The sequence below is a fragment of the Argentina anserina genome, chromosome 2 (assembly GCF_933775445.1).
Source record: "Argentina anserina chromosome 2, drPotAnse1.1, whole genome shotgun sequence".
Lineage (NCBI taxonomy): Eukaryota > Viridiplantae > Streptophyta > Magnoliopsida > Rosales > Rosaceae > Argentina > Argentina anserina.
The window spans coordinates 16,512,455-16,525,722 of record NC_065873.1 but is presented as its reverse complement, the minus strand read 5'-3'; the positions used below and the strand labels follow the sequence as shown (position 1 = coordinate 16,525,722).

Below are 13,268 nucleotides of genomic sequence, written 5' to 3'. Positions count from 1 at the left end.
GCATGATGGATATGGTTCTTGCCGTATGAATTCAATGAACAATTGAGAACGAACGTGCATTCTTTGGGTGTAAGAAACTGTCCAACTCGATCATCAATGACAGACCAGTTGATGATAGACAGTCAGTAATGGATTATATGACATTAACTGATTATGTAAAGGTTGGTTAATCAAGAGATATGATTATAGCATATAAGAAGATTCAGAACCCGATGTATATTAATATATTATAACTAGTTCTTACTTCATAAAGCTGAAAGGATTTTTTCACGTACACAACTTTGCTATCTTTTGGCCGAAAACTGAAGTGTAGTTTCCAACTTCGCTATCTTGCGTAAGCTTCATTGCTAGATCCTTTGCCCGGCTACTTCTGACCTTTGTTTGAATTGTAAAGTTTCATTCCACATGAGTTCGTTTTAAACAACTAATTAAGCATATATGGATCAAAATTAGGTTAAAAGTTGTTTCTTTTTCTTAGTTATAAGTAGATGTGGGAGAATTCATATAATCATTTAAATAGAGAGTGGACAATATTTATGGGGGTGGGTTCTGGTAAGAGCCCACTCTCCGGGAGCCCAACGTCTTTTTGGCAAACGGCGTCAGTTTCTTCCTATCGAAACAGTAGCGTTTGTGAAATTTTACTGAATGCTCAAATTGTGAAACTAACAAAGCAAATGGACTCTGCTCAGAACTTGAAGGAATAGAAATGTAGAATTCTTGATTAGATGATTAAGAATAACTGAATGATCATGCCAAAAGGATCTCACTATCTGAGCCACAAGCAAAGCAAGCAATTGAGCAAAGATTCGATTCCCCAGGAAAAGGAATCAGATCAGTAGAATTCGAATTTTGGAGAGCCGAAGATTTACGGATGGTGTCGTCCTTTGAAATCTGTAGATTTTGAGGAATTGGGGAATTTTTTGTGGGGGATTTGCAGTTTTCATCAACTTGAGGAAACAGAGAACAACCTTTGTTGGCAAGTATGCACGAGTTCAGAGATTTCTTTTCTTCATAATAGCTTCATCATCTTCGTGTTCTTCCCCTTCTTCAACCTCCGGTCTGAGATTTCAATAGGTTTTATGATCGATTTCCTTAATTTCGTAGCATATAGGACCCTTTGCCTCTGATGCCATGTCACTCGCTTTCTAGATTATCCGTGCGGGCTCGCCCCCAAAATCCCCAATTGCATCAACCGATCGATGAACTAAACTATAAGATCCGAGAAGCGACTGCTTCTTTCCAGAATTTATGGCTCTTCGCACAACAAATTTGAAGTGGATCTGAACTTTTACGACTACGCATGTGTCTTTTTTTTTTCCAAACCGTCTCTCATTTAACAGATGTCTTGTCCCACTTCTACCTTCCTATAATTGATCGACACGTATGCAAGGGCTCTCGGAGATCAGGCGCATAACAGACGGTTCCATTTATGGGAGGGGTTTAGTCGTTTATCAAAATTTCATCTAATTCGGATATCGTTAAGGTATTGAAATTAGATTAAATCAATGAATGAATTAAAACTGTTCAACGTGAACCGTTCGTATAAATCCTAATTTTGAAAACTCAATTGTCAAATTGGATGACATTTTGTAGAGATGATCTTGAATAGCATACCTAAAAATTGAATCGCTTATGGTGAAAAAATTTGACCGAAAAGTGTGCCAAAATTGGAACTTCACTCTGTAATTTCAGAGTTAAGCTTCACTCTGGATAGGGACTATATATATATAAGACCCTTCCACTAAGGGATCCATTTTTTGGTCTAAAAAAGGGATAGGTCATTTGACCAACTTTTTGATCATATTTTAGCATCTCTACCGTTCAACATTTAGATTATAATGTGTAAATCATAACTGTAAAATTTCAGCTAAAATGGAGGTGTTTAAGGCATTTGAAACTGTGATTTAAACTTATAAGCATGAACGGTTCAGGTTTGACAGATTTGATGCGTCCATTGCTTTCGCCAAGTTTGATACCTTAAAGATTACCATTTTTGTTGAAATTTTACAGAGGTGATCTACACATTAAACCCTAAAGATGAACCGATGAGATGTTGAAATGTAGTCGAAAAGTTAGTTAATTAGTTATCCCTTTAAAATACCAAAAAAAGAGATCCCTTATTGGAAGGGTATATATATATATATACACCATCTCTAGTTCTCTTTCAATACCTTCATTCGCCGAAGGGAAGTAAGGTGTTTTGGTTTTTCTTTTGAGAAGATAGAATCGGTCATGAGAATTGAAGATCCATTTGCACGGACAAAACTTGGCAGACCAGGCATGGTCGGCTGTAGCTGACCACCACCAACAGAATATTGACACATCTATTTTATTTTCTCCATCCCCGCCACAGCTGATAGCAGGATCAGATGCTTCTTTTCTCCCACGTCAAATACCAATTCAAGTTCAATGGTCTGCAAGGTGATGAAGTGATGACACTAAGGCTGGACTTTATGATACCGAAAAAATCAAAACCGGCCATAACCGAACCGCATTGAAACTGAGAAACTAAAACCGAACGGAACTGTTACATCGGTGCCGAAAACCGAACCGAACCGAGCAGTTGGTGTCGGTTATCGGTTATATGCTTTCAAAAAACCGATGGAAATCGAACCGAAAATTGGGAGCTAAGGTTATAGCTTGTATTTGGTAAACATATATAATCAGACGCTTATGCAAATAATATATTTAGTAATAAATATATACATGCAGAGATGTGATTTTGATTTTTATATGTGTACAATCATGCATGCAAAGATCAAATGTAATGCTTGGGGGTTTTGTCAACTAGCCCTCATGTTAAGACAAGTCTGGACGTCTGATGATGAAGCCCGGGAGGTTTAATGTTTATTTTAGTTAACTTGTGTTTTATCGAAATACAATGTTTTTGTTTAGTTAATATTTGAGTTTTAGATTATTTATTTGGTGCATGTAACTTAATTGAAATATCAAACTTGTAACTTAATCCTTCACTTTTAATATTTTTATTTTCATTAGTAAAGTACGAAAATGTCAATAAGGATATTAGGTTTTGTAACCGAAATAAAACCGAGACCGAACCGAATTATAGGTTAACCGAAACCGCAGTTTCTATATATATTTTTCAGTTTCAGTTTTGAAAAATATAAAACCGAGGATTCGGTGTCGGTTTCGGTTAGTCTCGAATTCTGACAGAGGAACGCTCACGTGTTTCATATTTAATATCACTGGTATATGAATATCACTGGTCGCATCAATGTACAATTCAAACTGCACAAATGATCAAGTACAGATGATGAATCCTCACTAGCTAGGCTATTGCCAAACATTCTCAAGAATGATGTAAAGTACCTATGTGCCATGATTATGATTAATCCAGTTGAGCAGGATGAAATCCGATGCGGATTATTATGATCATGATGAACTCAAAAAGAAATGTATACTTGTGCTCAACAACTTCCACACATAATCACATCCACGCATTGCCATAATTGTGTTAAGATATATAGCATATAACATATGATCACATATAACTTCCAAACTCAGTCAATATGGCCAGAAAATTGAAATGTACAGATCAAGTAAGATAAGCACCGGGAAATGCTTCCCAGGTAATCCAACACATTAAAATCCATTCCGTATGGCGCGCAAGATCAGATTGGGCATGTCAAATTGCTAACTAACTAGATGTCTAGGTATAATGTGTGTTCAAGGAAGAAAAGATTAGTGATATATTGTTCATATCTGAAAGTCTGAAACTCCTTCCCACTAATGGCAACATATTTCTATTGGAGGGGACATATCTTGAAATCTTGAATGGCAAACCCTTTTAAAACCAACCCTATCTTGCACCTTCAAGTGGACAAAAGTTGTCATGGCTTCGCTATAGTCTAGTCATTTCTCCTAAGCAAGATCAACCATTTTCATGGCCAACAGGCTATCAAATTTACGATTTTCAAGTGCACATGTATATGACAGTTTCTTCAAGGATTCTAGTACATAATAAAGTTACCCAAGCCTGGACTTTTTTTAAGCCAAGGCTTCAAAAATGAACTCATCTATATCTAACATAGCTCTCCCTGCTTTCCAGCATGACACTATGTTCCAGAAAGACATGATCGGAAGATCTTGTTGAAATCTATATATACTAATACCTAGGTATTTAAAAGTTGAGACGATTGCTAATAAAATATCAGAACTAAAAAAAAAATCCAAGTGCAAAATGTCAAGGCTTATTATGAACTGCAGGTTCCTAAGTTCCCATTGCAGTGAGCAAAAAGGCTATGGCAAGACAGACTTATAGTTTCTCTTATCTAACTGATATCTTTCATGTACACTATACCTGGTACACTTTTCAACAGTCATACACAAGCAGAATTGAATAATTCTGATAAACCAATCAAAATTTAAAAAAAAAATCTAAATGAGGCATTGTAGTTTGTTGCTAACAGTGAGATCATATCAGAAATCAGAACTTTGAGATCATATCAGGCTAATGATAAGCATACCAATTCATATTGCTTCCTACACACTATATCAAATTCCTACATGCTACAATGATTCAGTACTACATATCAAAAGATCAAGCCACTAGCACCCTACCATGAATATTAAAACGGATCACCAACCAAAGTTTAACAATGTATCTCATTATTATTACCCTTACACTATTACCGATAAAAACTTCAAACTGCAAACATCCTTTGCCTAGTTACATGCTTTACTCTCTTTACGCAACATTTCTAACTGATCAACCACTAGATTTCTATTACAGCAAAACAAACTGAATTGTGATTACTCGCCTAAAGAACTGCACATTGTAAGTCAAATATAACACCTTCTTTCCTCAACCAACCTACCCTCTAAACTCTAAAACTCTACCTAGTATCACTACAGCCAGCATTACAAAGCACCAGACTGGCATTTCTGATCCCACACTTTGCCTGCATTCGGTCAGATTCACAATACGAAGGCAGATAATAAACCACACTAGAGCAAACAATTAGGCATGACAACAGAAATCATCAAATTGAACGGCATTGCTCTTACACAGAATCAATCACATTATGCCCAACCTGGTTCGGAAAAAAAAGGCAGCAGCAAGCACACATTATTATATCCTGGAGTGCTTGTAATTTCAATACGATACAAAATTCAAGCAAGAAAGAGAGGCCTAGGGAATATCCCAGGGCTTGGCCTCGGGAATCGCAACCACCATACCTTGGAGCTCATTGGTGAGGACGATCTGGCAGCCTAGCCTGGAGTGCTTGTTGAGAACCCTAGCCCTAGCGTACTTCTTGAGCAAGTACTCCTCGTCGTAGGTCCGCGGCGGCAGCTTATCGAACCACTCCTGAGCGATGTTGACCTCGCACTCCGACGAGCAGGCCTCGATGTCTTCCAGGCGGTGGGAGTCCGGGTCGATCAGGCCGTGGTTGGCCAGGGCCTTCAGGAGGGTGTGGCCCGTGAGTCCGATTATCTCGCGCTTCCGGCCGTCGACGTCGATCGCGAAGAGCTTCACGATGCGGTCGGAGACTTTTTTGGAGGAGGAAGAGGAGGTGGCGGAGGATCTGGAGATTAGGGACTTGGAGAGGGAAGGGAGGCGGTGGATTTGGGAGCGGAGGGAGGCCATCGCCATTTTTGGTTTCTTTTGTTTTCCGGCTTCTGTAGTGGGCGATTTGTTTGGAGAGCTCTTTTTTCTCTTTCGAATTATTTTCTTTTTAATAATTCATTAAAAATAAGAAATTTCTATGATCTGTGATTCTGTTCATCAAACTTAATGAAAAATTAGATAGAGGTTTTGTTTTCGAATTATCATTTCGTTCATCAACATGCAAACGCGGCTGAATGGTTTCACTGTTTTTATCTCTACGTGGGAAACGGATTGTATGCACCATGGAGTGCAGGCACCGTTCAATTTTTTACTGATAACGAGACAATCTCAACCTTTCATTTACAAAAATAAGTATCATGAATTCCTAATTATCAGATGAGAGTTAAAATTTTAGGAAGCAATCCGTTTTTTTAAAAGCCAACGTTTGACTACAACACAAACAGTTAGTTTTCACCCTCAACTAATTTTTTTTAAATGAACTCATGCGCTCTCTCTCAGTGGTAGTGTTCGCCGGTGCTCAATTTTTGAAGGGAGGAGGCCGAGAACCATGCCAGACTCGACGTAATTGACATCTTTATACACCGCGTTTTTCTTCAATTCATATTGGGTTAGAAATTCATGGAGAGGATGGAGCAGAGACCAAGTTCGCACATTCTATTGTAAATCGATGAACCCAGAAAAATTAGGGTTTTCAAAATTGGGAGAAATCGGAAAAGGGGCCGTTTTTGGACTTGGATCAAGAATAAAACATCAGATTTAGGAATTGAAGAAAGGAAGAGATCCCAGATTTTGGGTTGAGAGGAAAATGGCGATTGGAATGGGAGAGATCAGATTTAATTGCAATAATTGTTTTAATTGGAAGAGGAAGAGAACCCCAACATTCGGATCTGGGTTTTTGATGAAAGAAAGGAAAACGTTGAATCTCTATGGGGATGGGTTTCAAATTTAATTGTGGAATTGAATCAGATTTCTCGACGAAGAGGAATATGTGAAACTTGAATATGAACCAAACCCTAAGAAGTCCTGGGAAAGATGAATAGAAGAAGAAGATGGTGTCCACGTCTGAGATGAAGTTCGTCCACATTCAGTTCTAGATCTAGTACGTGCAATACTCTTGCAGCTGTTTTGATTTAATAATTAATAAATATCCTAAATATTGTGATGGTATATTTTTATTTACTGTTTTAATTTTGTTTTTGGACAGGTCTTGAGTTAACGAGGATTGTTTTAAAGAATCACGTGCTCAACATGTGTTGTTGGTGCATACACACCGTTGAAGCACTGAATACACTCTGCTCTATGTGTCCTCAGCGTTTTATTTGAATCACCTAGGAAGAATATTAGATAGAGGTTTTGTTTTGTAGTTTTTTTTTCTTTTTTTTTAACGGGCTGGTGCGGCAGTGCTAATCCCATCGAAGAGACAATGAAATTTAAATTCTCATTATAAAGTATTTCAGACATCTTTATAACACATCATCTAGTAAAAAATATTATTATAATGACGACTGTATTTGATTTGTTACCTAAATAATGGAAAGATTAGTAGTGCATGTCTTAATTGAAATATCACTAGATACTTGACACGAGTGCAGCATATCTTAATATCAAATAAAATAGTTTTCCTACTATCTGAAGACAACAGAAGAAACTCGAGTCCCACCGGTATGAGGTTCCGCCCAATATAAGACCAAACAGACGCTTCTTCAACTTAAAACAGATGCCTTGTGTATAAATCGGGACCAAGTCTATAATTTCCTACCATAAGGAGGTAGGTGACCGCGGTCTATCTTCCTGGACCTGAGCCAAAATGATGGACCCAGATATGTATGCATTGTTCTCATGGATCACAGCACTGAAAGAGTCACTAAGAATAAATAGACCCTGCTTATGACGAGTTTTTTTTTCTTTTTTTTTTTACAAATCAAATTAGAGGGACTCAATCACATTAATCACATTATGTGGCACATTGGTTGTGCACCTAGCAATGCAATATTGACACCTACAGCTACATACTCGTTTTTCATTGAGGATCACGGTTTTTTGTGCCCAGCCATACTTGCCTACATGGATATCAATTTTCTCCCTAACTCGTTACAACCCGACCGAACCCGACCCGATCTGCTACTTATGAAATTACCAAACAAAACCCTAGCCTCCGAGTTTCCTATATAAATACCTCAACCTGAGAAACAGAGCATCACTGCTCGGTCGCCGCTGTTTCTTTCTCTCCATCCATCTCTGCTTGGGTTTCATCTTCCTTTTCTATGTTGCTCTGTTATTTTGGTTATGATTTCATGATTGTTTGCTTTGAATAATAAGCAAGTATAGCTTCTTGTATGGGTCTCGATCTCGACGACCCAGCCAATTGATTTTCAAAACCTTGCGATATGCAATCCGCCAGGATCACTCGCCTGAATTTGACCTCTTTCTGATTCTTCAGGCCCTTATATTACTGGCACAATTATTTGTTTTCTCAAGCAAACGCACTCTGTCCCAAAACCTTCAATGTTTCGAGGCAATTTCTTCGTTTGCGAAATTGTATGCAAAAATCCACCTTACTCGCCTGAAGATCTCTATCCCATTAATCTTCTCGGCACATGGTTGGATTACATCCCATACTAAATTAACAATCTAAACTGCTTTGTGGTTTTTTTTTTCCTGTAATGAGTTTTGTGATATATAGGTTCAACAGCTTCCCTGTGATGTTTCAGTTTGAACCATGCTAATGCTGATTATTGCATGATCGATAATATCAAATATTCTGAGGGAAGTAGCTGATGAACTTGCCAATGTAAGAAACTACTAGTTTAGGGACATAATTGGTTAGACCATAAAACATAAATGGCCATTGTGGAACCTCAAGATTGAGTACTGGTATGATACTAGAAGATTGGGGCAGAACCTCTCAAATTCGTGTTGGAACATGAAATGGTTAGCAGACAGAAACCCATCTCTCATGCATCTTTGATTTGATGAACTGGAAGTCAAGAAAGAAACTAGTCTCACTCAGACAGAGGTTCAAGGTTCTACTCGTGACAATGTAGAATTATCATTTTCGATTCGTTGGACAATTGTCAAGAAAATAAAACAATTAAAATTGGTTCTCTTCAACATTGTTTCTAGAGGCGACAAGCCAGAACTCATTTGGAAGTCTCACACTTCAAACCAACCTTATAAATTTTGGTTTTGTATTACTGAAGTCAAGAAACAACTAGCATTTGGATCCAACAGTTGGTTTCTAGACGTGTGAACCTTGAATTCTCATATGAAAGTCTCGCTCTCAAAAAACTACCATGTAGTCCTAATTTCAGAAAATTGCGCCTCGTAAAGACCTAAACAATTGGCTTTAAACTGACATACTCTTAACTGACAATTAGATATGTTAAACTAAAATAAACAACTCAATAAAGTGATGAACACCTTCAACAATATATACAAGCTCAAGGAATTTGGAAGCAGCTCCTTCCATGGCGTTTAAGAGTTGTAGTCTACCCATTACCTGAAAGGTACACCGTGTGGTCTTAGGCCTGATGGTTGTGCCGATTTGGTGTACGTTCTCTTCAATTCCATGCAAGTTCTTTTGCTTACAGCCTTTTAGAATGTCCAATTGTTCGGATTTTGTTTGGTTTGTTTCTAGGCTTGTGTTCGTTTTGTTTCGTTGCTTTCTTTTTTCAACTAGTTTTGTAGTGAAACATTGGCTTCTGTTTGACATACCATAAGTTGGTCGTATGACGCTTTTGCCTTTGGATACAATTCATAAATTTTTTGATTACAAGTTCGGGATTCCGGTCAACAAAACGTTCCAAGTTAGCAAATTCAATTCTCATTGATCTTAAAACTCTGACAGAGAGACATAGGTCTCCAAAACAAACTTTTATATGTTCCAAATCGAGAAAAAAAACGGCAAAAAATATTATGCTGCAAGGAAACGCGGTTTTTAGAAACCTACTTGTTCAACACAACTTCAAAAAAGAAATGATTTGGAAGCGTATTTTCCAATTTCAACCAAACTCCATAACCGACGATGGAACGCGTTTAATGGCCGGCGTCACACCCAGTTTTCCATTTGACTCTTTCTTCTCGTTCTTTCATTCCACCTCCATTCCCACAACAACTCCATTCCACACATAACATTGCCTTCCTTCTCTAACAATTAACCACCTTTGGCAACCATTTCCTTCATCTCTCCATACCTCTCTCTTAATTTTTCTCTGCTTCTCCATTTTCCCGTCTGCCTTTGTTGGTGTGTTTGTGCTCCCAATATCACTTCGTTTTCGCAATTAGCTTCACCCCATTTGCCATTTGGTGGTGTTACATCGATATATAGCAACAATGGACAGAGCAGAGCTCAGAAGGGTTTTCCAGATGTTCGACCGGAACGGGGATGGGCGCATCACCAAGCAGGAGCTGAGTGACTCGCTAGAGAATCTCGGAATCTTCATCCCCGACAAGGACTTGCACCAGATGATAGAGAAGATCGACGTCAATGGAGATGGGTTTGTCGACATTGACGAGTTCGGGGCGTTGTATCAGAACCTGATGGACGAGAGGGACGAGGACCCGGAGGACGACATGAGGGAAGCGTTCAATGTGTTTGATCAGAACGGCGATGGTTTCATCACGGTGGAGGAGTTGAGGTCGGTGTTGGCTTCCTTGGGGCTCAAGCAAGGGAGGACATTGGAGGATTGCAAGATCATGATAAAGAAGGTGGATGTGGATGGAGATGGGAGGGTGAATTTCAAGGAGTTTAAGCAGATGATGAAGGGGGGTGGATTTGCTGCCTTGACTTCAAATTAATGTAAGTTTTAATGGAGGATTTGTTAGAGGAGAAGAGCTGCCTTTGTGTAAAGGATTTAGAGGTCTCTCTGTGTAATTTTATGAGAACAAGAACAAATTAATTCATTACTATTGATTTATCTTGTCATCTCTGGCCTTGATTGATATTTATTTAGTGATGGTGACCTTCGTTATTTGTAGGTAATCTTCGTTACATTTGTAAAAGATCATTCTTAGTGAGTTAGTTCCTTTATGTAACAAGTCAACCTATTCGACGTAATCGATACATTGATACCTCACACGAGCAAAAAATTTCAAGATGTAACGACACTTCAGTAGTTGTTTGTGTATACTCGCCCTAAGAGAATCAATTGCATAGTTTAAAACATTAATACATAGTTTAAGAAAGGCAACTAGTCAATTTTTAATTTTATCATTCTAAAAAAGATTAGAAATAAGCTTGTTGTTGATGCTTTTACGAATTTTAGACGCTCTAATTCCATCAAGAATTACCTTTATATGCTTATCAAGCCTTTAGATGATGGTAATGTTACCTCTACGTACTTATTAAGCCATTAGATGGTGGTCATGTAATCTTATTTACTGTACCTTGCAGTCCAAAAATGTCTATTGTTTTTGTAACTCTTAAAATCTTGAAGCACGCTGCTGAGGTAAACATGCCACAACCAAGGGGCTCAAGTATAAATAGTCATAAAATTCTCAAAACGCGGTCAAAGGGCTCTCTTTTCGTCCCAAACAGAGAGTTACTGGCAAATCAGAATTACAACTGAAGCAGATTCAACTCAAATCCACCACCAGTGAGCAGATTCAATTCAAAAGGGTACAACTCAAATGTATTAAACTCGTCTCCTTTGGGGTTCCAACGTATCCAAATAGCTCAGACTCGATGCAGAAGCTACTAAGAATGACTCTTTCTCATTCCTCGCGTCTTCTTATTCCCCATAATCATCTCAAGATTCCCCAAAACAGGTACCTTTCTCTCTCAAATCCCATAATTTACATACCCATTTAATCCAAATCACCATTTCATGTTACAACCTCACTCTTCATTAGTTTTGTATGCAAGGTGTTCGACGAAATGCCTGCTTGTGCGGACCCAGTTGGTATTGCAAGGATTCCATTGATTCCATTGGAGGGTCTTAATAGATGGGTGCATTCGGCTCCGGAGAACAAAACTCCAGCACCGGTGGTTCATTCCAGTGAACATAAAGTCGATAATGGCGGTGGTAATGGTAATGCTAAAGTGAAGAGGAAAAAGCTCAAGGGGAAAAGAGCCGTGGTGAGGTGGCTCAAGTTTTTCAGGTACAAGAAGAAGAAATACTTCCAGAGAATGACCCAGGAAGAGAAGATTCTGTTCAAATTGAGAAAGGTAATGAACTTGGGTTCTCATGTTCTTAGCATATGGTGGGAAATGAGTGTAAGATAATGTGGATTATTAAGGTTAATGATTTAACTTCTTATGCATTGGCTGGTGTTGTCAGCAGGCTCAGAGGAAAGAGGAGAGGCTTTTGGCTGCTCTTAAGAAGATCGAGCCTTCGGAGTCAGCAGAAACAGCGCATGATCCGGAGATACTGACACCGGAGGAGCATTTCTTCTTTTTGAAGATGGGGCTCAAGTGCAAGAATTATGTGCCTGTCGGGAGGCGGGGGATATACCAGGGTGTGATTCTGAACATGCACTTGCATTGGAAGAAACATCAGACACTGCAGGTGATAGTGAAGACGTTCTCACCGGAGGAGGTTAAGGGTATTGCTTCGGAGCTGGCGAGGCTAACAGGAGGAATTGTGCTCGGGATTCATGAGGAATACACGATTATTATGTATAGAGGGAAGAACTATTCTCAGCCGCCAACAGAGATTATGTCGCCTAGGATCACTCTATCGAGGAAAAAGGTTGTGCTCTCCTCAACTTCTATAATATTCATGGCTTGGTAGAAGAGGGTTGGAGTTGCATGTCTGCATTGTGTGCATCACTGCAGAATGATGTGGTCTGCTTTGATAAAACTATAACAAGAGCTCTTAATAATATACTTGAGACCCTGTCCATCATTACTTCTCAATTATTTATTTTGTTCTCTGCTTCCCCTTACAGGCTTTAGATAAATCAAAGTACATGGATGACCTTCGAGCAGTAAGGAACCACATTCCAAAGCTTGAACAAGACCTTGAGTTGCTTAGAGCACAGGCTAAAAGAAAAGTTGAATTTAGTTCTGATGCTATCGAAGAAACTCCAGAAGGCATTCAGAGTGTACAGTCTGGGAGCTCTTCAAACGTCAATCTAGAGCCTTCAGATAAGCTCAGAGAAATTTTGGATAGAACAAATGGGATTCCTGATGATGACCTTGTAACAGATGTAGATATGGCTTCCGAGTCTGAAGACTTATCAGATATTTTTGAGACCGACTCTGACAAGGAGACTGAGAACAAAGTGAAACGATATCTGTATTTGGAAGAATTTGAGAAGTTCCCGGTTGAAAGTGATGGAGAGCCTGATGATTTTGAGGATCATCTGCGTCAGATATCCATGGACTCGAAGACAGCTAAATCACTGAATGAAGATGCGGGCTTGCCAAACTTTGATGAAGTTGATAGGATATTTCTGCGTGCTGCTTCACTTTTAAAGAAAAAAAGAAGATGAGACATAAATTGCTTAAGATTGATGCAATTGTTAGATTAGTCTCCTGTATATGTTAAATTCAGATCCAGGACGACTTTTTTTTGTGCTAAAATGTTGTATTAAAGAAATGGTCCCCCATAAAATTATGAAAGAGGTTACAGAAGGATGATGCCTTATAAGAAGGCACACAATTTCTTTCAAGGCTTTAAGGTACATCAGTATCCTCTAGGATTCGTCAAACTCTACATCATCGGCCAGGACAAAT

The 13,268-nt window shown here is 38.7% G+C and overlaps 3 protein-coding genes and 1 non-coding gene across 4 annotated transcripts; 3 read left to right on the top strand and 1 right to left on the bottom strand.

Moving 5' to 3' along the window:
* Positions 1-4,561: 4,561 nt before the first annotated feature.
* LOC126784406 (uncharacterized) lies at positions 4,562-5,694 on the bottom strand. Its single transcript, XM_050509871.1, has one exon. It carries the CDS (start codon positions 5,612-5,614, stop codon positions 5,153-5,155), a length of 462 nt encoding a protein of 153 aa, XP_050365828.1. The 5' UTR covers positions 5,615-5,694; the 3' UTR covers positions 4,562-5,152.
* A 2,588-nt stretch (positions 5,695-8,282) lies between these two features.
* LOC126785531 (small nucleolar RNA snoR53Y) lies at positions 8,283-8,362 on the top strand. Its single transcript, XR_007671063.1, has one exon. It is a non-coding gene; the product is annotated as a small nucleolar RNA snoR53Y (small nucleolar RNA).
* Positions 8,363-9,746: 1,384 nt separating this feature from the next.
* On the top strand, positions 9,747-10,606 carry LOC126783778 (calmodulin-like protein 3). Its single transcript, XM_050509310.1, has one exon. It carries the CDS (start codon positions 9,923-9,925, stop codon positions 10,385-10,387), a length of 465 nt encoding a protein of 154 aa, XP_050365267.1. The 5' UTR covers positions 9,747-9,922; the 3' UTR covers positions 10,388-10,606.
* Positions 10,607-11,125: 519 nt separating this feature from the next.
* LOC126783151 (uncharacterized CRM domain-containing protein At3g25440, chloroplastic) lies at positions 11,126-13,061 on the top strand. Its single transcript, XM_050508563.1, has 4 exons — positions 11,126-11,356; positions 11,441-11,756; positions 11,872-12,279; positions 12,479-13,061. Exons 1-4 carry the CDS (start codon positions 11,274-11,276, stop codon positions 13,022-13,024), a joined length of 1,353 nt encoding a protein of 450 aa, XP_050364520.1. The 5' UTR covers positions 11,126-11,273; the 3' UTR covers positions 13,025-13,061.
* Positions 13,062-13,268: the final 207 nt, after the last annotated feature.